The sequence below is a fragment of the Falco rusticolus genome, chromosome W (genome assembly GCF_015220075.1).
Source record: "Falco rusticolus isolate bFalRus1 chromosome W, bFalRus1.pri, whole genome shotgun sequence".
NCBI lineage: Eukaryota > Metazoa > Chordata > Aves > Falconiformes > Falconidae > Falco > Falco rusticolus.
The window spans coordinates 6442541-6469601 of NC_051209.1; the positions used below are offsets into that span (position 1 = coordinate 6442541).

Genomic DNA, 27061 nt, shown 5'->3' on the forward strand with positions numbered 1-27061 from the left:
AAAATGAGCAGCTAATAGAATACAATTAAGGTATAAATTTTTTTCTAAAACAAAGAGAAAAAACTTTTCCCAAGTTAACACGATTTTTCAGAGTAACTGTGGCACAAAGGAAGACTGTGCAGCGCTGGAGGAAGACATCTGCCACCAAAACAACAAAAAAATTTCAGACGAGTCCCAGATTGATTTTCACAAAGTAGTGACGTCTACAGCATGCGTTGAGGCAGACTTCCCACTTCCACGCACAAAAGACTGTGTAAGAACTGATACTAAACATATTAAGCTTTGTCCAGAGGCTGACTCTTTTGGCACCCTCATTGTGCTGAACAGTGGGCCACTGGCTTGTTCGCTGGGGATGGCAGATGTTTTCATTTGTTGTGTACCTCCACTCCACCCCAAATTTTCAGTGGAAGTCTGGCTGATAATGGGAGGGACGCAATGGGCAACAGCAACTGTCACTCTCCCTCCAAACTAGTCCAGCTCTAGCAGTAAGAAAAAGAATGAAGAAAAAGCACCAAAGTAGTCCAGAAACTCAATATAGTATCAAAATTTAAAAAAAAAGGAAAAAAGGCACAGTATATAACTTAACAGATGACTGTCCAAAACTTTCAGTTAGTAGTTTGTTGAAACATTTTCTTCAGTTACAGTGTAAGCCTTTGAGTTAAAAAAAAAAAAGTAGTAATAACACACAGGGAAAAATAAAACATCACCTAGGAACTAATTTTAAACTACTTCAAATAGTCAGATGGCACCAAAATCAGAAGTCTAAATAGGGTGCGTAAAATAAGAAGTGCTCAATAGATGAGAAAATGCTGGAAGTTAAAAATGTTTGCAAATGGATCACAAGATTAATCACAATAAACATAATCCCTGCCCTCACATTGTTGAGTCTTCAATACAGACAAATACTGCCACTGATTAAAGAGCATTTTTAAGTTTAGAGTATGGGTTAATCTAGCAATATTTCTCGCTTCTGACTTTGCCAGTTATAGGATAGTTATTGCTTAAAAAGTACTACTCATTATGCACAAAAACAGTTGTGTGAATACTGACAGAAAAGATTTAAAATACTAAATTTTCAAGTTGACGAACATTTATCAGCAGCATTCCTAGATTTTATTTTCGTACGAACTTTTGGAAGTGCACTACTACAACCCATGGAACTCTCTCGTATCAGAAATAAGTGTCTGTGCAATGCACAAGTCAGATATAAGTCTGCTTGACCAAGACTCATTTTGGTTATGCAGCAGTGAGTGTTTTTAAAGCATCTATTTACTGCCTTACCCTGCTACAATAAGTTTTCAAACAGATCTTTCCCTCTCTGTGCAAGGGATCACAAAGGGACCAGGAGAAGGCTAACCACTGTTTATTCCTGCTCCATGCGCTAACGAGTCAAGGCAGCATGCACGACAAAATGGACTGGACCAAACAGTAAAGCCTCACCTCTGTAGCTAAAGCAGTCCACGTTCCCTATGTGCCAGCCTTTTGGAATGACAGATCCTTAGGAATAAACTGCATTTCAAGTCAATTCCCCACTATCCTGATACAGCAACAGACTATGTTATATCACAGTGTTTTTGTTTATGGAAATGCCAATACGGAATAATTGGTCCAGTAAGCGTATTTATCTCCGTTACCTATCAGTTCACCTGCTGGAGTGTTACCATTTTGCAAGCAAGCCAGGTTAAACAAGCTGGCAGTGCTATGTTTGTTTCCCAGGGCAGTGTTACCTCCTAGGAGCAAGCACAAGAGTGGGCAGAGTAGTCTGTGCCTTGAATTTCCCACCCACTGATATTTTATTTTCACACAGCTGTTAAAAACAAACTGTAGAAAAACCATAAACTCTTTGCTGTTTAATAGCAGACAAGAGATTTTGTAATCAAACCAATTAGGGGTCACAAGATCTCTTCGCTAAGGTCAGAACAACATTCCAGGGACATCTAACCCCCTCACCCCCTCTCCCTGAGCGCCATGTGTGTCTAACATAAAACTCCTCAAAATCTCCCAGATTTAGAACAAAACCTTTAGCAGAACTCTTAGGGCCTGTGTCCACCTTGCACACATGTACGTGGCACCACTGCTTGATACAACGGCTAGAGAAAGCTCCAGATTAATTCCAACACACACCTCCCCCTCCACCAAAGCACTGCAGCAGCGCTTTGGCCAAGCTGGCTGCTGGGTGCAGCACAGATCCATGGAGCGGTCCAGACAAGATTTAACAAACTTAAACAGAGAGGTTTTTACCTTTTTTTTTTAAAAAAAAAACAAAAACAACAAACTTTAAAAAATCTAAAACTTTTACCTACAAAACCAAGGTAGTCCATATCTCTAAAGTCTTTGCAGCTGAGGTGGCTGTACATGCCACTCAGTGCTCACAGATGGGGGGAAAAAAACATTTAAAAAAAATAGTACTTAATTAGAATTTGGATGGGTTTGTGCTCAAGTGTCATTGTCAATGCTTAACATGACCAAGGTCATCATTACAAAAAGTAACCGCCAGGGAAAAATTCCACATTGTGCAACGCTGAAGAGGCTGGCGGCTTTATCCTAGTTGGTAGAACAGAGATTGGAATAAGCGCTTCGTGGCCAGAGTCATCTTCCATTGCACATGGCACCACCAGCAACAAGGTCCTGACAAACTTGGCACTCCTATCCAACCATGAGCAATACCAACCACCACCAATGGGACAGTTGTGTGAGTCTGGAAACATCTACAGTTACCCAGGGAATTAATTAGACCTAAATTAATTCTAAACTTGCTAGAAGTTTCTGTTGATTAGGTATAAGAACAATACATACCTCCCATTATGCCCCAATATGTCACTTATTTTCATTACTAAGGTAATGTTGCACAGCTGGGAGGCAAACACTGTGCAACCTAAAAGTTACTCCCTTGAAGTCCCTCATTTACAAGACAGCTCCATAAACTAAATTCAGTGGATTTCTAAAGGCAGCCTATTTATGCTATTATATGATTTTTTTTATTAAGTAAATAAATCTGACGGAGGTTGACATTTTTCAGTTTGGTAACATTTGACTCTTTATCCCAGTTATGTGCTCAGCCACATTCTTCTTTTACTACCCCTATATGTAACAGTGCTACGTTGTTTTCTTTTATTAAAAGTATTTTGCTCTTCCTTTGTTTTTCTTGAAAAAAAGATATTTGCATTTCTAAATTAAAAAACTTAGATGTTCTTTCGGCGCCTAAAGTTATGATAAGAACACAAACAGATTATTAATTACAAAATTAAAAAAAAAAATTTGAAAAAGTCAATTTACCGTCATGATGAATTGGAAAATTCTGACCACTGAAGCCAGTAGCTTTTATGTGCAACTAGGAAAAAATGTTGTTGTCCACATATGAATTTTTTAAGCAAAATGTTTGTTCTACTTTTAGTTATCCAGAAAAGCCTTTCAGGCATTAAAGATAACAATACACACCACTACTACATTGGAAGACTATTTGTGCACGTATTTTCAGAGCATTTGAAGATAGACCCAATTTTCTAAATAACTCCTGCCTGTGTTTTTAAATGCTTAAGAGGCACCGTAGTGTATTACTGAAGTATTTTCCAGAAAGAGGCTTCAGTGCTTTTCAGCCAGCTAAGCTAAAATGCTTTAATCTCTAGAAGTTCTGATGTGAAACTGATCCTTTTAAAAAATTATTTGGATAAATAAAAACATTTGGTGAATCTCAATTTGAACTGAAAAAAAATATCCTGTTGGCCACTGCACACCAGCATTACTTTGTGCAGTTAAATCAATAAATATTAGCCTTTATAGAACCACTATAGAAAGAAGCTGCATCATATTTTTAAGACAAGGTTAAGTTTAAGTTGTCTCAAAACTTTTTTTTCTATTCTACCAACACAAACCTAATTGTATTCAACTGTAGACTGAAATTTCATCTTTACTCAGGATATTTTTTTTTTTTTAAGTTCAACTGCTTTTCATAACAGAAATGCTTTCTCTGCAAATAAAATTATCAGCAGCAGCCTCTGGAAACACAGTGGATAGCTTTCTGAAAAGCTCAAAACTCAGTCTAGCACACAGGAAAAACACACATTTGATTTCGAACTTACTCCATTAAAGTGCCTCCTCTTCAATCTCTCCCATGAAAAGAACACACAACATCAAAGGGGCAGAAAGCTGTTCCAGCTAGGACACATTTGTTTGTAATACTGCCATTGCTAAAACTTCCAGAAAAAGAACCAAAAGGTCTCTAACAGATGTGGAGCCAAGGAGACAGGACATGTTCCTGAAGGAAATGCCAGCCAATCTGATGTACATGCTGGGGAAATCTGTTTCAAGGTATGCCAAGCCCATTATTAATTTATTTTTATTTTTTCCGAGGGTCTGTCCTCTATCCATTATTGTTTCTTGACAAGTCCCACATCATCCCCTAGCTGCTAAAGGCATTCCAAGCATCCTTCCTCCCTCTTGGCTATTTCCAGTTGGCCTTTTACCACAGCCTGTGTTAATGCTCCCTACTGCACACAGGCTGTTCACCCACCAGCAGTAATCCTGTCTCAGGCACCTTCAGCTAAAGACCTGACCTAAAACTAAAATCTGTCATACAAACCATCTTCAGGTCAACAGGAATAACTAGTTTTCTTTTAGACTTTCAAAAAAATCTATACAAAGCTTAGCCAAAATAAAACAACCACCAAAAAGCTTTTACACTCTAACCTGCAGAGTACGATATACTCTCCATGTGAGATACGATATAATCTCCACTAAGCTAAAATACATACGGTAACCATTCCAATCCCAAGGACATGGTTATTAAGCATATAGATATTTTCCTTATGACACTGCATAAATACACATGAAAAAGAGTAAAAAGATAACTGCTTATAATTAAATGCATATTTCTGTATGGTCTGTTCTCTCAGAACATGTCTTGATGAACCAGAACTCTGCTTTACCTGCCAGCATGCAATAAACTAGAGCAACACTATAAAGCTGTATGAGTATTGCAGAAATGAAATACACTTGAATTCCATGTGCAAACTAGCAGTGCTTACTTGTTGAAAAAACCCGAAACACCTCAATTCAATCACGCAGACTGATGGTAGCACCCTTACATCAGACCTTTCACCAAGGTAAATAATTTAAGGAATAACTAGAAAGAATCATGTAAAGCCTTTATTCGAGAAATACAAGCTAAACAGGTCAGTTGCAGGCAGACTTAAAAGCTCAACACACACAAATTAAAATACAGCTAATGATTTAGAAGTAACACAATAATACTGTAATAGTTACAGTTAAGCCGGTATTTTAGGTTTTTTCTACGGCTCTTTTCTACTATTCATAACTACTTCTGATAACACACACTTCATAAGCAGCCTTAATATTTCATTTTCTCATGAAAAACATGTTATTTGGCAGAAAGTCTTCCATCTCCCCTGCATAGTACCCTGTATGTAAAAAAATTAATTATCTATATTAATGCTTACCTGCTGTGATGTCATCATCAACCAGATCATGTTCCTCTTCCTGAACTTTTGCTTCTGTTCCCAATGAATCCAGGCTTGCACCACCAGTTTGAATGGCTTCCGTGTTACTCCAGCTGCAAAAACCAATGTCCACGAGTCAGCAATTTTGGTAGGTAACAGCCTTACCACTGGGGCGGGGGGGGGGGAAGTAATTATCTGTTGGTATTCTGAACCATGCAACATAACTCTGTGAAACACAGATAAAGCAAAGCAACTATTGCCTGGTTTTCCTTCATACTGTATGCAGCCTTTTCACAAACCATCCTTTAAAAACCTTTCCATGCTGTAAATCTCTTCTATACTTTCTTCTTTTTCTGCTGTCTTCTAGTATCATTAAAGCTATTAGATACACATTACACACTAACAACTTATACAGCCACAAAATACAGAGTTCCAGCAGAACTTCTCTTACATCTCCTCTCAATGCTTTATCTCTTCTGGAAAAAAAAAAAAAAAAAAAAAAAAGTGCTGTTTTTCCAGGTGACCTTCAGAGTATATTAATTCAGCTGACTCATTCCATGTCATTTGGGTTGGGATGCATCTGCTGCTATTAAAAATGACAACAAACCCCAAATTGTGCCACATAACACCACGTGATTAAAGTTTCAATTCACTGGTTTATGCTCTGCCCAGTTATAATCTGTAATTGCTCCCTATATGAGCCTTACCAGAATTCAATCAAGTCATTATCAAAAGAAGTGTTTTGCTAACGGTGACAAAGTACAGCCTCACAAATATTCTTCCCAAAGAGCTTTACGAAAGCTAAAAACCAGACTGAAGGGATGCTCTGATAAGATTTCTTTTCCCCCAATCCATCTTCTGTATCACCCTATACTATCAAAAATCTTATTATACAAAGAGATTGCTGCTTTACTGATTGCGGCATTAGGTTTGCAATCTGCAGGGGCATTAAGTCCCCATTAAAAAGCAAAGTTCCCCAGCCCTTAGTCAGCACCAAGCGAGTTTCAACAAGAAATTAAGTTGCTGTAAATCACTGTGCCTTGTGGATGGCAGGCATCTCTCATGGCCCAACACAAGCATCAGTAAGGGCTTGGCACTGAGCAGTGGAGAGCTGCCCACTCTATCTGCTGCTGCTCCTCTTGGTTTTAGATCATCTTACGAAGTCGTCAATGTGCATCACTTCAGTTCACAGTAGCTTTTATGTAATAACTCGCTGGTCTTCTCCAAACACACGAATGTGATAAATAAAAGACAATGATATCACAGTAAATCACAATGGGGGAACCTGTCAGTTGTACACAACAAGGTCTGTGAATCTGCACCTGAAAGTCACTTAATTTCAGGTCATCTTTAAACCAGTTTAGAAAATTAACATTCTCATGAGTATTACAAATTTTACTGGTTTTCATTACTCTTTTTAAATACTAAGTAATCACAGAAAATTACTTAAACCTTGTGATAACACAGTGATTTCGTCTGACAGCAATTTCTAACCTTATTCTGACATAATCTCTTTATAAGGAAACTAGTACCTTTTAATAACTTTCTGAACATCCTTCCAGTTGTGTCAATGCATATAAAACCAGTGACAACAGATATATAACCAGACTGGAACACACTGCCCAATCAATAGCAAATCACTTCATTAAGCATGTTGGCATGACTGCACAGAGATTACATGCAATTACAAATTGCACGCAAACCTTATTCAGGATGCTTTTAAAAATAAAGTTTGCTGTTATGGTGCAGCTGCTGCAGCCCATGGACATCACTCCAGGAGTCTTCACCGGTGTCCACACAAAGATCAGGACTCCAGCACCACCTCAAAATACACTTGGGTTTTCACCTTCAAGCACCAACTATCTTTAATAATATTTATTGGGGTATACCCACTGGAGTTGGCCAGTATGTTGAGGGGGAGAGAGGAGGTTATTTTTTTAAGCACTGCTTTACATTCTGCATTGCAGTTAGTACAAGCAGCTGCTAATCTCTGCAGGCATAGCAAACATCTAGCTATTGCCTAAGTATCACTTCCATAGTCTAAATTTCTTCGATTTCTTTCCACACCCAGAGAAGGGTGAACAGGCAAAATGCCTTCTGAAGTTTACAGTATGAAGGCCCTAACCGGTGAGCTTTCATGTCAGAGGGAGTATCTTCTGTGGTTGAACACCTGTTGGTAGAAGCCAAGGATCTAGCAGTCCCTAAACAGTAGGTTTAGGCTGGGCCAAAATTCAAAGCCTTTGATTTATTTAGTGATTACCTCACCTCTTTCCCTGCTTTTTAGCCCTGCGTCGCTGAAAAAGAGGCTTATTTTCCATATGAGATATTACACCTTTCTGAAGACCTTAGCAAGACTAGTTATAACCAACGGAAGGAACTAAGTGCCTTTGCATGAGTTGATTCTAAGTAGAGTGTATAAAAAATTAGAAAATTTTATTACAATTTTATACAATTAAAATAAAAACGTAAGTAAAAATCTATTTAATCAGAACGATTACACATTTCCTCCAAAACAGTGAAAGGATAGAATCAAAGGGGAGGAAAATAGCTACATGCAAATAGTCGGGTAATAAATTATCATTTCCTCTCAATGGAAAACAGTAAGAGGGAACATGTATTCCTGGACACAAGTGTTTTCTATATATTCACCAAAATGTCTTAGAAACATGCTTTAGAAGTGAAAAGATCAAAGGCCTGAATTTATTAGGAGTAAGCCAGTCAACATATTGGAAAATTAAGATATACTTGTGTTACAAACTTATGCCATTAATACAGTTTACTATTTACTGCAGCATCCTAAACTCATTATTCATTTAATACATTAAAATGTTGCAGCATCAAATTATTTGCCTTGCTTCTTTGTGCTCTCTTAAGTCCAACCTTGCATAAGTAAGATGATCAACTACATATATAAATAGCAAAGTCTTTGGGGTCCAATCAAACTATCCTTACTTGATGAAAACTTCCATTTAAATCGATGGAAGTTTAATTAAGTTTTACTCAATCTGGCTTTAAATAAAACTTTCGAACAGAAATCTAACTCTACTAGAAACACGGTCACAAAACCTGATAACAGCATATTCATTATTACAGACCTTTCATATTTATTTTGCTTTTCAGTCATAACATGGATTATTACTTGAAGTAGTTTAAAAAGAGACACAATTTAAGGATAGCTATTTCAGTTTCTTTAATTTTGCGCTGCCACATTTAAGATTTTTACTTAAAAAGAAACAGTAATTTGATATAAGCATTTACCTGAATGAACTGGGTTTTAGCAATATGGGAAGCAAAAGAAGTGCCTATACTTTATTTCTGGGCAGAACGTACTGAAAACGGATTTCTGCAGAGCCTGAGCAGCACTGCCTGCGCCCTGGCAGCCCGTGACGGGCAGCCTGCCTGCCTCGCATTAATTCACTCCGCACCACTCCGATCGAACCTGTGCAGCTCCCAGCCGCCCCGCGTGCACTGCCTGTCTGCTGGCTTGGCTCCATCCGCATCCCACACGCACACAAAGGCTGGGGCAAGATAACCTTTTGCTTTCCATTAAAACCACAATAGCCATTTTTCTATCTGCAGTAACACCATATTTAAAAATACATCTGTCCCTCCAGGGCTCAGTGGACAGCCCCACCACCAAAAGCTTGCAGGTGTCCCACTGCATAGATCCCTAGAACCATGTCTTCAACATTTTAAGAAAATGTTTACACTGACCAAGGTAAAATAAATAAACAGAAGCAGCAAAACATAAACATAATATCCAAAGAAATCCCTTTCAAAAGAGAATTTAATTTGCAGAACCCCTTTGACACTGAAGATAGCCCTTGCTCTTAAAAATAAACAAGGAGAAAAAAGCAGTAACATTTTTTCCCTTTTTGAACTTCAGCTGAAAAGGCATCCTTGTGGCAACTGCCCCACAGACTATGCAGCATTTCAGAAACAATCCTATGCGTGCAAATGAGGAGCAGACAAGGCCATAGCAAATATTTACAGTCATATGACATAATCTTAGTAGATACAAGATGAAGCTTTGAAAGCTTAACTGTTTTGCTCCCTGTGGGAGCCTGAAAATACCAACACCTGCAACACCTCTCGTAGGTTTAATTCACAGCATCACTTATACATCCATCCCCATTTGATGTGGGGTCAACAACCTGACGTGTCAATTTTGGATTTGAAGGTCCAAATAAAATAAAGATTTATTGTTCTCCCTACAAGGCACTTTGAAAGGAAGCCTAATGTGTCCAAACATCTGAACTGCAAATCGTGTGACACAGAAGCCATGTTGGCAGCCTAAAGCGAGCTGCTCCGAGCAGTGACAGTGCAGCGGGCCCGTTTGCGGTGGTCCCTGCAGTGCACGCTGGTGGTGTGCTGGCAGGCCCACAAAGGAGAAAATAAGATCTGCTTGGCTTTCTCCCTGCTCCTCCAGCCCACCATCTATAGGGGGACAATAATCTCTCTTGCATCACTTAAAAGATTAGTAAAAGATAAGCCTGTGCACATTTGCCTGTCTTTCAAGTCTGCCGAACACATTTTATCAAAATGCTGGGAGACGTGCCAGTTGCTTGATCTGTACAAGTAAGGTCATGTCCCAAAATTGCTACTGGATCCGAGCACCGAATATACAAACAGGGAGAAGATGTCATCTCTGTTTGCTAGTACTACACACCTGATTCATTCAAGAGGCAACAAAATGCATATATGACAAAGTATCTTATATCAGCAACAAGCTTCTGTTATGATTACCACTTGTTTTTTAATTAAAACACATCTGTTAATGTTTAAGAGAAGCACTATGTCTACATCATGCATATAAGAACTACTGCAGAGTGGAAACATGCTGGACACAAAAATATGCTGATAATAAATTATGCCTCTATCAACAGGCAAAATTGGGAAAAGTGGAGGATGAAGGAATCAAAACAGTATTTCTTTACCTTCTATATTTCTCCTCCTTACCTTTCTAGCATAAAACTATACTTTTCAGAAGTCCATTGCATCCATTTTGACAATCCTAAATAATTTTTATCCCCTTCAATTCCTCCCCAGACCTTTAAAAAACATGTAATTTTAAAATTAAGTCTTACAAAGTAACTAATATATGCACTTTATTCTCTCCCCACAACAGCAACATTTGTAGCTGCTTATTTTGTTTCTCCTTTCCAAAATCCTAATTCTTCTTCAGAGCATCAGCATCTCTGTGTGTGTTTATACAGACAACAACACTATTAAATGCCTTCTCAGCCCTGTCATTCAGGAGAACCACAGATCCTGCAACCTTAAATCACATCGTTTTCAGCGCTGTTATGTTAATATAAAAAAGTTAATTCCAATGTGCTAGTCATGGCCCATTTGAAAGGTTTCCAGTATCAGTGCTTTCACAGTACTAAACATTTACATTAAAGTCATTTGTTCAGCCATGCTCAGCTGATTGCTCTATTTTATATTTTCTTCTGGTAATTTAAAACTTTCTTGTTCTGATAGATAAGCACATCCTCATTTAGTGTTAAAGCAAATTATATGCTTTGATTTGCTACTGATTAACAGAGGCCAAAATACTGCTGTATACATACTTGAATTGAATGCATATAAAATACTCAAGGTTTTTTCTTAAACCAGTCAGTCCCTCACTATTGCTCTAAAAATGCATGCCATGCTCCTCACCTGAGCACAAACACAGGCACAAGGCAGAATATTATGCTTCCACCTGACACACACATAAACCACAACTGCATACTCTTCTATAAAACTTTCAAATATAACTGTTTAAGTAATAAGGAGTACCAGAAATCGCAAATTACTGAAACTAATACAAATTACTGGTTGCTTTCAAGTACATTAAGAAGTTCCTATTTTGGAGACAGTCAACTGGCTAAAGTAGGCACTCCAGAGTGGTTTATATACACTTCACCCACACAATTATGTCCATAATCTCACACCCAACAAGGTCATTCCAGTATCACTTCAGAGAAAAGAAATTAGTAATCATCAACAGTTGCTATAGCAGCTACTCTTGAGAGTAAAGGGCAACTATAGCTGTATTCTACAAACAGAGTATAACTGATCTCCTAAGAAAAACAATTAAAAAGTACATCCTAATATACAAAACGGCACAAATACCTATCAGTATGAATCAAGGCTCTTTGACATGTCTATACAACATACTTTCACTTATTATTCACTGCTTGGCTGCACATCTAACTGTGCAACATTCCCATAATAAGGCAAATGCTACATGGCTGAAGGCTATAATTAACAACAGCTTCGCCCTACCAACAAATTCTCAACATCACACAACTGTGTTCCATGTAATTTATGCATTCAGTTTAGATTTAATAAGATTATTACACATCTCAAAAATCAATTGGTATTTAATAGAGATCCTTCTCTGAATAGAAACTATGTTCTTCAGTGGAAAAAGAATCTCATTTTAAGAAAGATGAGCACCTGCAACTTAAAGCAAACATTCTCATTCATCAAAATGTAAGTTTTTACTGGTTTGTTATATACAACAGATGCATCTGGACATTATTCTATAAGGCAAGTTTCTAAATGGATAACTGAATGGAGCATCTCATGATGATGACAGATCTTCCAAGAATATGCTCTTAGAGTCTATACCACCCCTGCTTTGACAACAATGAATAAAATGAAAACAGGTATTTTTGGGGAGAAATACTACTAATTAAATAGGGGTCCATAGCCATTTATCTGGAGAATAATCTTTACCCAGTAGCTCCTGGCAGCACTTGGTTGGCTTAGAACACCCCACTGGGCAGGAACTGTTACATCAAGCGTTGAACAAACACTGATGGACATATACTGCACCACCCTGCATTAGTCCCTTTCAGAATCCCTTTATACTCTTGGGATGCAAAAGGATCCATTTACAACAATTTCTATTATCTAATTATACATTCTTTGAAAAGGAATGTCAACATTTCACCACCAGTACCTTGTAATTTTATCAGCCCTTTTCATAGGTTTCTTCCCTGAAAACTCCAAACTACAGGCTAGACACTCAACAGAAGGGACAGCCTTCACAAAAGACACTCCAATCCCAATGAGATGTACTGAGACATTCAATTTACTTATTCAACATCAGTGACGTTAAGTAATTTCATGATTGCAAAATTACTTTGAAAATGTCAAGAAACTTTTCTATATAATTCTAGATTTCCCCCCTAGAATTTCCCCTAGATTGGTAGCATTATTCATAATTTTGTGTGCAAAATGCCTTCTTTTACCTAGCAATCAAGTTACTTTCAGGTTTAACACAGCATTACTTACATGATATCACACTGTCAATGTACTGTGGTAAATAAGGAGCCCACGCATCAATGGTTTCTTTCCGACCTGCCTGCTCGATTCTTCTCAGTTCTGCTAGCAACAAGGCCTGGGCAGCTTCTCTTACCTGTAAAGAAAACCCACAGCAATGTCACACAAACTCCAATATCAAATACTTATCAGTATGTTTTCAGTTTAATTTAGCAAGAACAAAAAGCACGACTTAAATAAAAAAGTCTACAGGAAACTTAGCTTTTAGCAGACCTTCATTCTGCCCTACCCCCTCCACCTTCAACACAGAAGCAAAATAACCACAAACATGACCCAACTGTGATGACTCTCAACAAGACATAGCAAAAATGTGCAGCCCCACGAGAAAACCAGGGGATGAAGGTCACAACTCAGCCCCTAGCATGAGTGCAGTGCATAAACCAAACAGCTGTCCCATCTCCTCCTGGCCTTCGCAGACATGCCTTCCTCAGCGCAGACAGCAAGACTGGCCGAGGCAGCCTCCCATCCCATAAAGCGAACAGCAAGACAGGTTTCTCATTCAAGGAGATGAGGCTAAACCTTATGTCTGTGCTGATGCATCAAAAGGCCACCAAAATTCTAGTTTTCTACAAGCAGCTTGTGATCACCCTTCTCTACAGCAATTCCAAAGTTGGGTCCAAAAATCCAAATGTGCAATGAATAAAGTTTTCTAAATGTCAGGAATGTTGCAATATAAAACCAAAAATAAAATCACTTTAAAATATTTTTTCACGTGGGACTTACTCATTTATTCCCTATCACGGAAGACTGAACAATGAAAGCAAAGGAAAACGTACATAAAAATGTTTCCCAAAATCTAAAAAAAACAGAACTAACCAAACAAAACAAAACACCCCCCGAACAAACTGAGTTTTTACACAGCAAATACCAAATACTATCTGGTACTACCTGTCCCTCATTAATATCACTTGTTCCACCTGAAGAACCATAAATACACACATTTTTGGTCTAAAAGATTTAACATACAAGGAAGTGATTTGATCAAGGGAAAATAAAAAATTGTGGACAAACAGAATATAAATACACTACCCTGACACCTAAGGATATCCAGTAACTGGAGCTCAGCTGCTTACTTAATGAGTTTCAAAGTAATTACCCTGTCAGGTAACTATCTCACAGTATATCCTTCCTAGCAAAAGAACAAGCCATCAGGTGGCAAAAAACATATTCCCAGTTAAGTTACAGGAGTGCTGAGGACCTCCAGTCTACAGCCCAGCTCTGTCACTCCTTTCCTAAGTAAAAAGCTGCAGAGTCAACAATTTTTTTTGCCACAACAGCACAGGTGTAGTGTTAAGGCCCACTAGTCATTTATCAAACAGCTGGGTGACAAACCATTTACTGGCTACTGTATACACACTCCAAAAACCAAAGCAACTCAGCAGTCTCTTGAAAAATATAGGGTAGTTTTTTTAATTCTCTTAAGATTCTAAATGGAATCACAGAAGTTTTCAATCCAGTAATTTCTTTAAAAAGGTACATACAGCATCCAGAAGGTAAAAAACCCCACAACCAACATATATGTATATATATTTAGACATGATCACATTTCCAACATTTTGATAGGTTACCTGGAAAATTAACTTACTGAATCTGAAATAAGTAGTGCAGGAATTTGTGTCAGAAAAGAGTTAGGTATTTTTTATATTAAGGGAAAATGCGATCAGTAGAAGAGAACATAAACCCAAAGAAACCTAGCAGTACAAAATTACTACTGAAATCACCTCCAAGCATCGATCCTGCCACCTGCGAGCCAGCATCTCCAGAAGGGGAGGTCTGAATTTATCTAGTCCCAACAGGTCAGGGAGCATTACGCAGTGCATAGCAGCGAGCTGGCTCCACCCTATGAAAACACATCACAGCAGGAAGATAAACATAATAAATACCAAAGCAATTTAAAGTTCAAAATGCCATCAAGTAAATTTACATTGGCTGCTGACCTGGTGTAAATTCAGAAGATGGTGGGAGAAAGAGGGGAGAGGAAAAAATAGAATCAATTTTGCAGCAGAACAACAGAATTGTTCCTTCTGCCATGGGAACCTTGGGCTCACCCCACCATGGGCTGCACCCCGGCTTTACCGATACCAGCTGACCTCAGGGTAAGCTGCACAGCGCATGTGCTTTCTGTATCAGACAGGAATGAGCTCTTCCAGGCATAAATCATGCCTCATGAACTAGCTGGTCAGATCTCTAACACATGCAAGGGTCAAATGAGACATCAGCAGAAGGTTGGCTCAAATCAGTCCTGATTAAACACAAACATCCCTCTTCCTCCCCAGTCCCCAATTTTTATCAAAAGCATAAGCCATGGTTCTGAGTTCAAGATTTAGATGACCTCTTCAAACCATAACGAGCATTACTTAAATGATACTTAATGTCCTAAAAGCAAATGCAACATAATTCTATTACAGAAAACTTGGCATATGAATTACCACTAAGAAAGTTTATGTAGAGTTTTCTGGCCCATTTCAAAAGGTATGCAAATATGTACAAGCTCATGTTTCTCTGCTACCCCTATCTTTTCATCTAAATCTTATTTCAACATGCTTACTTCAGGTGCATTTATACTACAAGCCTGCAATATTGATAAGTGTATCAAGCTCAAACAACATAGCTTGTAAAAACGCTTGTAAAGTACTCCACAGAAGAATTCTTTTAGTATTATGCTCTACATTGACTTGAGAAACTGAAGAAATACTTGAGGTGAGCATATAGATCTATACTTTTAAACTGTCAGCAATACTGAGCATAAAAATCAAAATATTTTAAGTAATAAAGCTCTTAATGGTGCTAAAAGAAATCATTATGTTGATTTTCCTTAAAGAAAAATGGATTAAAAAGAGGAATTTCCAGTCTAACAGAGAGCTGTTCCTACTCGAGTTGCAGGAAAGCAGGAATTTATAGCTTAGTAAGACACGTGTTGTGGCTTCTCTCCTTCATATATGATGGGTAAAGGCATGTGTATTTTCTCTACTTAAAAAAGACCAAGATTTTTTGTCAAAAGACAACACTGAACCCAAACAAGATCCAAAATATCATCTTTGGTACACCAGTTGAGAACTGAATTTACAGACAGCCCTAGACACACAAGCTGGATCTGCTCACCCTCTACCAGCATTAATGGCAAAACATATGAACAACCCTCATTGCCTCTATTTCTGCAAAGAAAAAATTCTACATAGATCAAATTAAAGTCATGTCATAACAATGATAAGGGACATTAGTTGAAAGTAAAAGACAAATAGATAGAAAAGTGAGGAAAGAATACCTTCATTGACTAAGAAACAGGTATGTAAAGTAGGAGCAGTGTCAGAGCCAGAGTGACCAGCTTCAGTGCTAGAAGAAACAGCAGGAGCAACTTGCAGAGGTAAGAAGAAATAAAGAGAAAAAAAAATAGGAAAGTGAGGATAGCAGCTTCTGAAAAACAGCTTAGTATCACTGAAGAATGAAAAACAAAACTGGAGGAAACTGTGATAATATTAAACTTAAAAAAAATTCTAGGTTTTACAAGTGCAATGCCAGTGAGAGGAAGACATGCAGCTGCAGAGAAACACAGATACACTAACAGAAACTTGCATGTTTCAAAAAGACAAAAGTACCCATAAATAAAGCAATTACAAACGTGTCTTTAGATAGTGAGATTTGATTTGACAGCACAGTCAACTATGAATTTTAAAAACAGGAGTTTCACTGTTTGTTCTTGTGCTTTTCCTATACTTAGATAAATTTGAAATTTGCACTACTCATTAAAACCCCCAGTAATAACCCCTTTTAAACCTGGGCTGCCCCATCTGTCACTCTAAAATATCACAGAACATATTACTGATGGTTAATTTTAATGTAAGTTCATTTTAAATGTGTCTCCATTCAAATAATTTTAAGCCTATACCAAAGAAAGGTCTAAAAACTTAAAGCAGAAGCATACACACCATACAATATAAGACTACAGGCGAGCAACTACAGAGGAGCACAATTCAAGCATGTTACTCAAAACAGCATCAGTGACATTTACTTTGTAAATAGCATCATTTTTTGGTGCAAATTTAATTTAAAAGCAGTTCTAAACATTATACTTCCACTAATTCTTCATGACTTAATATCACGTGAAAAGATGCGCAGACCTTATGGCATACAAAAGCTACAACTCGAGGTCAATGTGGAGATTTAGAGGTCACTATGTGACACTTCCTTCCTATAGAGAAATTACCATATGTCATGCACAAGCATCTTCAAATTAACCCCCCTCTTTTATTCAGTTGCAGAACAATGGGTTCAAGCTCCTGAACAGATTAAGCATTGTCTTCTGAATGGTCTGTTTGCTTTTCATGCAGTGAACTTCTTTTGCCACTGTGGGACATCTGCATCAAAACTACTTTTTCCATACTTCCCACAGAAATGCGTCATGATGGCACGTGTACAGTGACAGGACAACTAGTGTAAATCACTTCATAACAGCAAAACCTAGTTTCAGTAGACGTATAAAAAAAGCTATTTACTTTATGAAAAAGATTGTTTGTAAAAACACAAAACTACCCCAAACTGAAGTCTCACTCTGAAGCTCCTTTTTTGCCTCATTTTGTTGTAGTAGTTTGTGCTCTCCTAATATCAGTAATTACAACAATGACTGTAATGGAAGCAGCTGGCCCTGCAGATGAGCAGCATAGAGCTGTGCTCATCTCACAACAAATACTGGTCAAATTGATGGAGATCAAGCATGTCATAAAATGCATTAATTGTATATCTAACTGATTTTTAAGAATAGCAGCACTAGAAATTTACAAGTAGCAAGATACCGCAAGTAGTGCGCAACAGGATGTAAAGGCAAGACACTAAGGAAACTTATGACCTAAGAGTACCCCTTAGAAACCAACCCATTTCTCCGCAAAAGCATGTGAGATGTCACCAAACAGAAAATTATGATTTAGGAACAGGAGGATTTTTCTGTTATTTTTGACAGCACACAACTGTCTCAAGAAGTTATAAATATTTCCAATAGATAACTATATTACGTCTATCTCCAAAATTAGCAAAGCTATTTCAACACAAAATTAAAGTTTTCATTTGAGAAAGAAAAATCACAATGGAACTGTATCTTATCAAAACACAGACTCTCTCTGTGATGAATATGTTTTTCTTGCATCAAATTTGCTATGAAGACACCATCTCTGAGAAATCCTGATGTTTCAATTAATTATATTTCAAAGAGGAAAAGTAAGTGGCTGTAGAAAAAACCCACCCAAAACCAAAACCAAACAAGTTCCACATGTTGAAACAAGAGCCCTGCTTCTTTTTTATTTCTGCTTTCTGATTTTGACTGCTACTTCTCTATTTATGTAGCACCCTTGATCATGAAAGAAGCTTGACACATACCACTCCTGGAACTGATTTTCCCTTTCCAGCCAAGATCACAGTAGATAAATATTTCTATTTAGGAAAGGAATAAATACAGACAAATGCTGCTGATGGGCGAGTTTCTTCCTCAGATATAAACATCCCCTTTTTTCACGTGAGTGAAGAAAACCACAGTTGATTTATGTTGTGCTTGCTAGCTCTAATACAAGTGCCGTTCCACAGTTTAAAGGTGTTTTTGAAGACTTAAATATATCTTTAATGTACATCTTTAAAGATCGTACATTGCAGTAAATACCACAATGACAAAGTATTTGTATTCTGCAAAATGCAATCATTTTACGTATTGCAAGTTTCTCTGTATTCATACAGATTGAAAAGGCAAAGTTTTAACAGTAAACAGGCAAAAGCTAAAAATAAAAAATTGCCATTTTCAAAGGAAAATTTAAATAAATCCTAAATGATATCTGCTTTATAGATTAGTTAAAACAATAACCAAATACATCATGTAAAAAAGAAAACCCTTTCCTCTTCTGCCCGGCAGCATATTCAGGCAGCTGGGCTCACATCCACAAAAATCCCAAAGAACTGTAAGAGCAGCAATGATGTGTATACCTTTCCTCTTTATCATACAGCAAAACACGTATGACAAAGGTTACAAACATACATCCCCCTCTAACCATACACAACCTCCAACTGGTCCCATGCAGATTATGCCCCCCATTATCCCTAGCGGGTAAATCCCACATACCACCCTTCCCCTTTCGGGCACCACCAGCACGCTGCGCTGCATCGCCCTCACTCCCCGAGAGCCTGCACAGCTGCCTCCCCACGAGTGCCCCCATGCTCTCCCCAACAGTTCACTTGCTCCTTAGCTTTGAGCTCAAGTCACAATTGGCCACATCACGGTGGTTTACATTTACTTTATTTCTGGCATTAAGAAGAGTAGTTCATTTGTCCCATGAAACAGCAGCTCTGTATTTCAAGAGCAGGCAGGAAGGCTGCTCCTCTTCCTCCATGTCTCCAGTCCCAGCAGGACTGTTTCCCATGTGCTGCTGCTGCCCAGAAGAAGCCCTAGTCCCTGTTCCACTCTACTCCAGCAGAAAATTAATCTTGTGTACATCCTTCTTTTACAGCCCATGTTTTTCTACTTCCTGTACTTAACCATTATATTTACAAAAAGATACAATGCAGACTATTAGAGGGTCTTCAGTATCATCCACTGCCACCTTTCATAACTGTGAGTGATAAAAGTAGCAACAGCAGCAGAAGTAGAGTTAAAATAAAATAATTTTTTCCTCCTCAAAAAAAAGGAGGGGAAACGTATACATACTACTTAGATGTGTTTATCTTTATGCTTTATGTTCATAATAAACATTTTTGTATTTGTCCATATAGCCCTCAGTGACAGACTTTAAACCTCTTACTATCACCACACCACCACAATGCTTGGAGCACTTAAAATATGCAAAAAATCATTCTCAGAGAATGACTTCATGACAGTATCAGCATCTTATATTGATTCTTAAAAAGGTCTGAGTCATTAACATTTTTATCTAGAATATTACACTACTTTTTCCTCCCACATCGAAGCTAGCAATATTTTTAGCACTTGATAGTAAGGTGATCACTTCAGTGTCAAGAACTGAAATGACATATCAAATTGTTCCAAAGCACATGATTTTTACCTTGCTTAATTTGTCCTTGGGCTGCATGACTTGAAATTGAAGGGGGTGCCTTCACTTTTGACATCTCAGGAGTGCCTGGCCTAGGTGGCCTAAACACAAAATATATATGAAGAGGGAGAAGGAGGATAGAGGAAGAGGAAAAAAAAGAAAAGATTATTTGCTAAAGATACTGTAACTAAAAAAACTTTGAAAAGCAATCCTATAAACAGTTAGTTTGATGGAAGATAAGTCTTCTCATTTGCAATTCCTAGGTAAGGTTATGTTTTGGTGATAAAAAGTTCATCTGTATGCTTTGATTTATTTCGAATTTGACCTATATGTTATTAAAACCCTTTGTAAAGGAGAACAAGAATTGCCTCTCAGACCTCCTAGTGGTGCATATGTTAATACAGCTTCATGTTCTATTAACGTAAGTTATGTAACTCCAAAGCAACATTGTTATCTTGGCATAAAAAATACTATGTTCAATAAAGAAGAAATACACTCAATTCCATCTAGGTACCAAACGTTTTCATATCCATTTAATACATCAAACCCCACAGCAAAATTAAACAAAATAAAATGCTGTATTAAAACAGAGACTCTGAAAGAAAGTTACCACAAGTTAAGCGAGTATTTGCTGTACCTGGCCGGACCTTTCTTCATGTGGTCTCCAATAAAAGTGGCATTGGTCATACTCATCAATGTGTTGGCCAGTGAGATAACAGAGAGGAGGTGCTGAGTGGTGACGGCACGCGATACACCATACGTCCCCTTCCCCAGTCCTTCCGTAACAGGCATTTTCTTTCCTAACTCCACACTATCATATGACAGTTTGCCTACAGGCTGGTTGTAGCCAGGAAGCATCAGAGACATGTGGCCTCCTCTAGACAGGAGGCCAAAGGACACTGAACAGTGTGGCTTCAGCATCCCAAGATGCTCAAGACAAAGCTCATCTAGAACAGAATTCAGGCCCCAGGCATGAAGGCAGGACATAAAAAGCTTTGCTGTATCCATGGTTAGATTATATTCTAACAAAGTTAATGGTTTAGATTTGCTAGAGCAATATTCTGGGTCACCATCTTCTCTCCTCTGCCTTATCGATTCTTCATCCTCATCTTCATCATCAAGAAGATGCTCTTTTATATTCTCTTTGATTGTTTCCTTGACCTGCTGGAAGAGGATGGCTGCTCGTTTACTAGTCAAAAAGGAGCCTCCTTTGTCAGACCCGCCAGAGGCTTTCTGTAAATTCCCTGGAGAAATGAGGGCAGTGTTGGGTCTGGAGGCCTCCTCAGTCAGCAGCTGAATAATCAGGGCTTCTACATCAAAGAAAAGCACGTGTATATCTGGATCTGTTAAGTTAGCCTTTATAGCTTGAATCATCAGGGAGTTATGTGAATATTTAGGTAAATTCCCCTGAAAAAAAGGAAAAAAAATTTAAATTTCAATTGGACTACTTTGTTAAAACTTTTCACAAACTTAATTCACAGATTAAGGAAGCTGTGGATGATCAAAAGTTGAAAACTCACATGGGTATAAAACATGTTATGAGAATATCAGTGAAGAATTTTACAGCACTTTCCACAATGTCAGGAATTTCAAATTTGTGATCAAGTGTTGCAACCCTAAAATACAGAAATTTTACTTGCAGAATTTTATCAGAAAAATAGAGCTCTCTAGATAAGACAGAAGTTTGCATTTATTTCTCCTGAATTCTAAAAGATAATAGTTATACTCCAAGGAACAATAAAATTTCATTATTTTATTATAAAACTTAAAACACATTAAATATTTCATATCTGGATACTGAAGTATAGGATCCATTTAAGCCACTGGAAAATGAATACATAATCTACTAAATAAGCTACTAATAAATCTGTCCAGATATGCAATTAGCATGTCGCTTGTCGTTCACTCTGCTACTTAAGTCCATCTTCTTCCTCCTTCCCCTCCTCCCAAGGAAAAAAAAAAAATTAGAAAAAAAATGTAAGGGGATAAAAGCTGAAAAAAGTCAGAAGAGGCGATTGGACAAAAGAACATGAATGTAAGTATTATGACAACCTTATTCTTCCTAACCAACAAAGTTACACTCAAGTCCTTAGTTTCCCCAAAACAGTGAAAGAGAATCTTTCAACAGAAATAACCCCTGTTGAGATGTAAGTAAAATACTAATTGCAAACCAGGAGAATTAACAGCCTGAAAGGCATAAGGTTGACCATTCGTGTTTGATGCACAGAATAACAAAGTCAGAGCAAGAAAACCATCCAGGAGAAGCAGTTCCCAGGTTCTGTGATGAAGAAGCGTTTCCGGTGTTGCGTTAGTCACTGCAGAAGTTAAACCCCGCGCTCACCTGGCAGCTAAGGCTAAGGGAGCACATAAACCCCATTACCCTACACAGGTCTTAACAAGGACAGCAGGAGAGGTGGTGTTTTCTCCACAACTTACAGAGGCTGAATGGTTTGTTCTGAAAACATCAGCCTTTACTCAAAGTAGAATTAACTCAAAAGTTCTTAATATAACACCAATAAAAGCAATGCAGTCAAGGCTCCTATGTCTTTTCTCATCTATAACTCAACAGCCTTAACGTTAATATGAACTCTTTCAGTTTGGCAGTCTAAAAAAAAGACCCCAGAGAATGGCAATTTAAACCACAAAAGCACATTTTACAGCAGGATAGTTATTTAGAAATTAACAAGGCTTGCAGTTTCTATATATACACTGTATATATATTTACAAATAGGTATGCATATATAGACACATACACTATAAATACATATAGTCTATATAAATAATACACTCTATATATGACACAAAAATCTGAACTTACTGTATATATACACATGAATCCCTAATATGTTTTCTCCCTATTCTATATGCACCCTGATATATTGCTTCCTTTGTTCCCTGACCTAAAGCACATCTTATGAAGCCTTAAATACCCTGCATCAGTAGGAGTGGTCACTCCTGAGAAATCTGCCAAGCTGCAAAACTACATTATTTCTACCAACACCCATTATCTTGTATTTTTCAACCCATTTCCTTCTACTTCTGAACACTAACAAATGTACTTATCACTGTGAATCAAATTAATATTCTACTATAGAAACAAATGTATATTCTGCTTAACATCTTAGAAATGGAAAATTGGACATGCATATGTACCATTTATTATTTCTCAAGGACTTCTGTCAAGCCAGTAAGCATTTGTAGTCCTACAACTACTTGGCTGCTTTAGGTTTCGTAAAAATTTCATAGCACATGTTTAAAAACAGAAGTAATTTTTATATATTCCTTTCCCATTATAATTGTAAAGACCCCCAAAATGCTGTTGGCATGAAAGAATATAATACCCACCACATGTTCAATTGCTGTTCCAGTGTCTGTACCTGCTTTGAAATAAGCATACTCAAGGTTCTCAGTCACACAGATTTATCTCTCATAAAGCACTCAGCTTTTTCTGTGGCTATTAGTTACTGTACATCCCTGAAGACTGTAAGATTGCTTTTTACAGTAAAACATTTTCAGAGGAAAAACTGACCTCTCCAAAGTTTTACATTGTATTTGGAAAGTGATGGGCCCAGAGGAGGCTCTGGTACCCTGACCTGCCGTCAAGAGCAGCTGATGATCGAGCCACAGCTTCCTCGCGATTCATTTCTGACTGCTACTTTGGAGCAATGCAAGAATAACCTCTGCCTTTGACTGTTTCACAGCAAGAGGCTCAGGGGGAAAAACTAAGAGCGAGACACTGCTCCTTAAACCTGTCTAAACATAATATACACAAAGTGTATTTATCTAAAGCAATCCACTATGTTAGTCTTATTTGAGATTGTAATCTTAATTGTTCTACCACACTAATACTTTAATTCGCAGGCTCTTAAGGCTGCTAATATTTTGCTTAGAATGAATACCCATGTATATTTTACTGTATGGTGTTGAAGCGGAGAAGAGCAAGTACAATTATTGGTTTGCTTGCTGCACTCGGTAATTCTTGTTCACTTTCAGAGGATGATTCTCAGCAAATGCACGTATACATTTTACATTATTCCAATGCACTCACTTTGTAACAAACCAACAAGATATGAAAAGCATACACACACAAAGAGAGCAATATTCAAAACATATCAAAAGACTCTCCAACAATGGAATGCAGACCTGGCAAAATCTTCAATATCATCTGCTATTCTGCTAGAAACAAATGATTTTTTTTTCTGTCTTTCCTCAAATTAAAATTAATTTCACTTATGTAATGAAGTTAAGCTACTACCAGAATGAAAATTCACATTTGGTCAGAGGGATTATGAAAGAAAAATTAAACAGAGACCATCCTCCTCACTCCTTGTTCTTGCATTTCTCAGAGGAGCTGTGGTGTGGTCTAGCTCACCATGCCAGAAAAACAGCCAGGGCCTAACACGATCAGAGCTAAAGGAACTAGCCAAATTCTGCTCCTTTCTTTGTAGTCAGCTCAGAGAATGAATAAACTATGCTTATTACATAAATTTGCCATGAGAAGCTAATAATGAATAATTGAAACCAGAATAGAAATAATTAAGTATCAATAAACTACAGCTGCAAGTTATGTTCTACAATGCACTGATTTATTCACACATTCCTTATAGAAAAAATCTAGTTAATTTCTCTGAATGTAATGCAGGTAACTTTTTATTAAATGGTCTCTGGTAGTGAGCACAATGGTAAAATTAAAAGCAGCGACATAACCAGAATATTTTAGCTATTAATCACCATTGACCTATACCATATTCCATATCATGAACATCATCATGGTACAGAACACATTTTGCTGTGCTGTGTATCATGCCTTTGCAGCTAGCAACAGCTTCACTGGATGTGAGGAACCTGCACATAAATGTACATTTGCACAGCACATACAAATGCAACATTCATATTTTTGTACGTGTACAGCCGCACCGGCTGCAGCAGGAACAGCAGCACCCAAGCCTGAGCATACATCTATTTGTAGAACCATGACGGTGGTGTTTCTGAGGCGTGCTCTCCCTAAGGGACATTTCTTTTCCAAACAGAATGTGACAGAAGGTGGCAAAAGAAATTAAGTGACAAGCCAAGGCAGCAGGTGCCTGGGAGCAGGGTGCTGCTGCTCTCTGCTGGCCACAGCCCAGGATGCTGCTGCCTTAGCGGGAAGGGAAAGGCGACAGAAACACAAGTTCTTTTTGTTTGGACTCTGCCACCATTTTTGAATGGCATTGATACACTCAACAAACTTAATACCCATCTGCTCTGACAGGTCTTTATTAGGAAAAAAGTTATGATGCAAGGCAGCATACTGGAATCGCCGCTAAGAGGAACTGTAAACAGGACAACCACAGGACAGCTAGCTTGGCCATCCTCTAACCCACCCCCCTGCTCAGAGCAGGATCCACCAGAACAAGGGGCTCAGGGCAAGGAAAGCCTCTTACATACTCCTTTAACACACGGCTACAAGGATATTTTTCCCAGTTTTCTTCAAGATAAAGATTAATAGAAGGAAGTGCAAAATTAACAGAAAGATAAAAACTTACATGTTGGGGGTCACGTTCTTCCTGTGACAAAGTTCGTAAAACCCTCACAAGGTCACAACTTTTCTCCATATTTGGCCAAAACAAAAACATACACGACAACCAAGAGAAAGTTCTTCCTTCAGCTCTCTTCTATCTACACTGACATGCTACTGAGCCCACCAGCTAAACTACCATCAATACTTAAGCCTATTTCTAAAAGTTACTGTTGGCTTTTCCCCCCCCCCCCATCTCTACCAGCTCTGTGATGCTGTCAGCTGCCTGTTAAGTTTTCAAAATGGTCAGTCCAAGTCCACCAGACTGAAAAAATAATGAGGCACATTAAAATTAACAGGATATTAAGAATTCACTCTTGCACTGTTCTACTCCCATAATGAAGTTCCTTAAAATTTTTACACTGTACTAGCTTTTCCTGGGGTACATGCCATATGGCACTCTATTTGCTCTTCAGAATAATAAAATTAATGCTATAATGTAAAAATTACTCAATACAATTTGAAATCCAACTTATTTCTTATTGTGAGATACAGATTCAGAGAAAGAGATCATTCCTACTTCAAAAAGGAATTCCCCCACATCTCAAAATATTTAAGGTGCTTCCCACTTGTGCAATAACAATCTGAGCAGAGAAAAATCATCCTCTACCTCCAGAGATTAACGTGCAGGTTCACCATCCTGCTATTGCTCTAATACCTGAGCAACTCTTACATTATGATATTACCAGAAGGGTCTGCTTACCAGAGTTCTTCATACGAGCATTTACTCATTGCTCAGATTGGAAAGTAGCCAGTTGTACTGTGTAACATCCATATACACTGTCAAGTTTTGTGTCTGAATGAACACACTTTTACATACCATGGCTTATACACTCTTATCTATACATTGACATATGGTGCTCAGGAACAGCTAATAAATGATTTTAACAAGCTACTAAGTGATGAATTCAAACAGAACTGTCTGTAAATATTTCATTGCTTAATGATCAAGGACTTTTCAAATTATGTTTTGTGATTTAGGAATCAGCTAAGGTCATTAAGTGTTTAATGCCAGAATATATTAAAGTCTTTCTCAAACTGTAATTTTCAGCATTGAAGTTACTTTGGCTCCATTTATATCTATTTGTACATATATTTCAGTAATACTTTTTCTGAACTGTCACAGCAACAGTTATCAAAGTAAAATAAACTCAAGCTGTAGCTCCACCTTCAGCAACATTTGCAGGAGTGCATAAAGCATGCCCAACGTGGTGGGTGGGAAGAGGTAAAAAACAAATCAATGCCAGTTCCATTCCTTAAAGTTAGCACAAAACAAAAAGGGTGAAACTTACTTTTGATTGATAAGGATCACAGGCTGGTTTCTTGTCTACCCATCAATACTACAAATTAACAGAACCTATATAATTGAGCAAATATTCCCGATTCTATGAAATGCTGCTGAAGTCAGATTTTAAATAAACTCAACCTGAAAAAAACAACCCTAACAGCAGAATGCACACTGAAGAGACAGGTAGCATTATGAACAGTAACATTAATGTGAAATGACATTCAGAGAGATATGGAAGGGATTGTGTTGGTTGATATTAAAATTCCTCTCTTTCTAGATAGGTAGCAATATATCTGGTGCATAACCTCTATTCTTACCGAACCTAGAGAAGATGACAGTGAAAGCAGTACATAGTTAAGAGACAGTGAAGAGGAAGCTTAAAAGCATTAGACTCCAGCAA

General features: G+C 37.8%; 1 protein-coding gene across 1 annotated transcript in view; it reads right to left on the bottom strand.

The window, feature by feature from the left end:
* The window catches only part of LOC119140921 (WD repeat-containing protein 7-like), a gene marked incomplete at its 5' end in the record, with an annotated part of 114197 nt that overhangs the window by 81447 nt on the left and 5689 nt on the right, over positions 1-27061 (bottom strand). Inside the window, 7 exons of the mRNA XM_037372582.1 lie at positions 5457-5563; positions 7072-7074; positions 12743-12870; positions 14516-14634; positions 16060-16149; positions 19829-19917; positions 20454-21223. Of these exons, the coding sequence (XP_037228479.1) occupies positions 5457-5563; positions 7072-7074; positions 12743-12870; positions 14516-14634; positions 16060-16149; positions 19829-19917; positions 20454-21223 (1306 nt within the window). The remainder of the gene's footprint in view (positions 1-5456; positions 5564-7071; positions 7075-12742; positions 12871-14515; positions 14635-16059; positions 16150-19828; positions 19918-20453; positions 21224-27061) is intronic.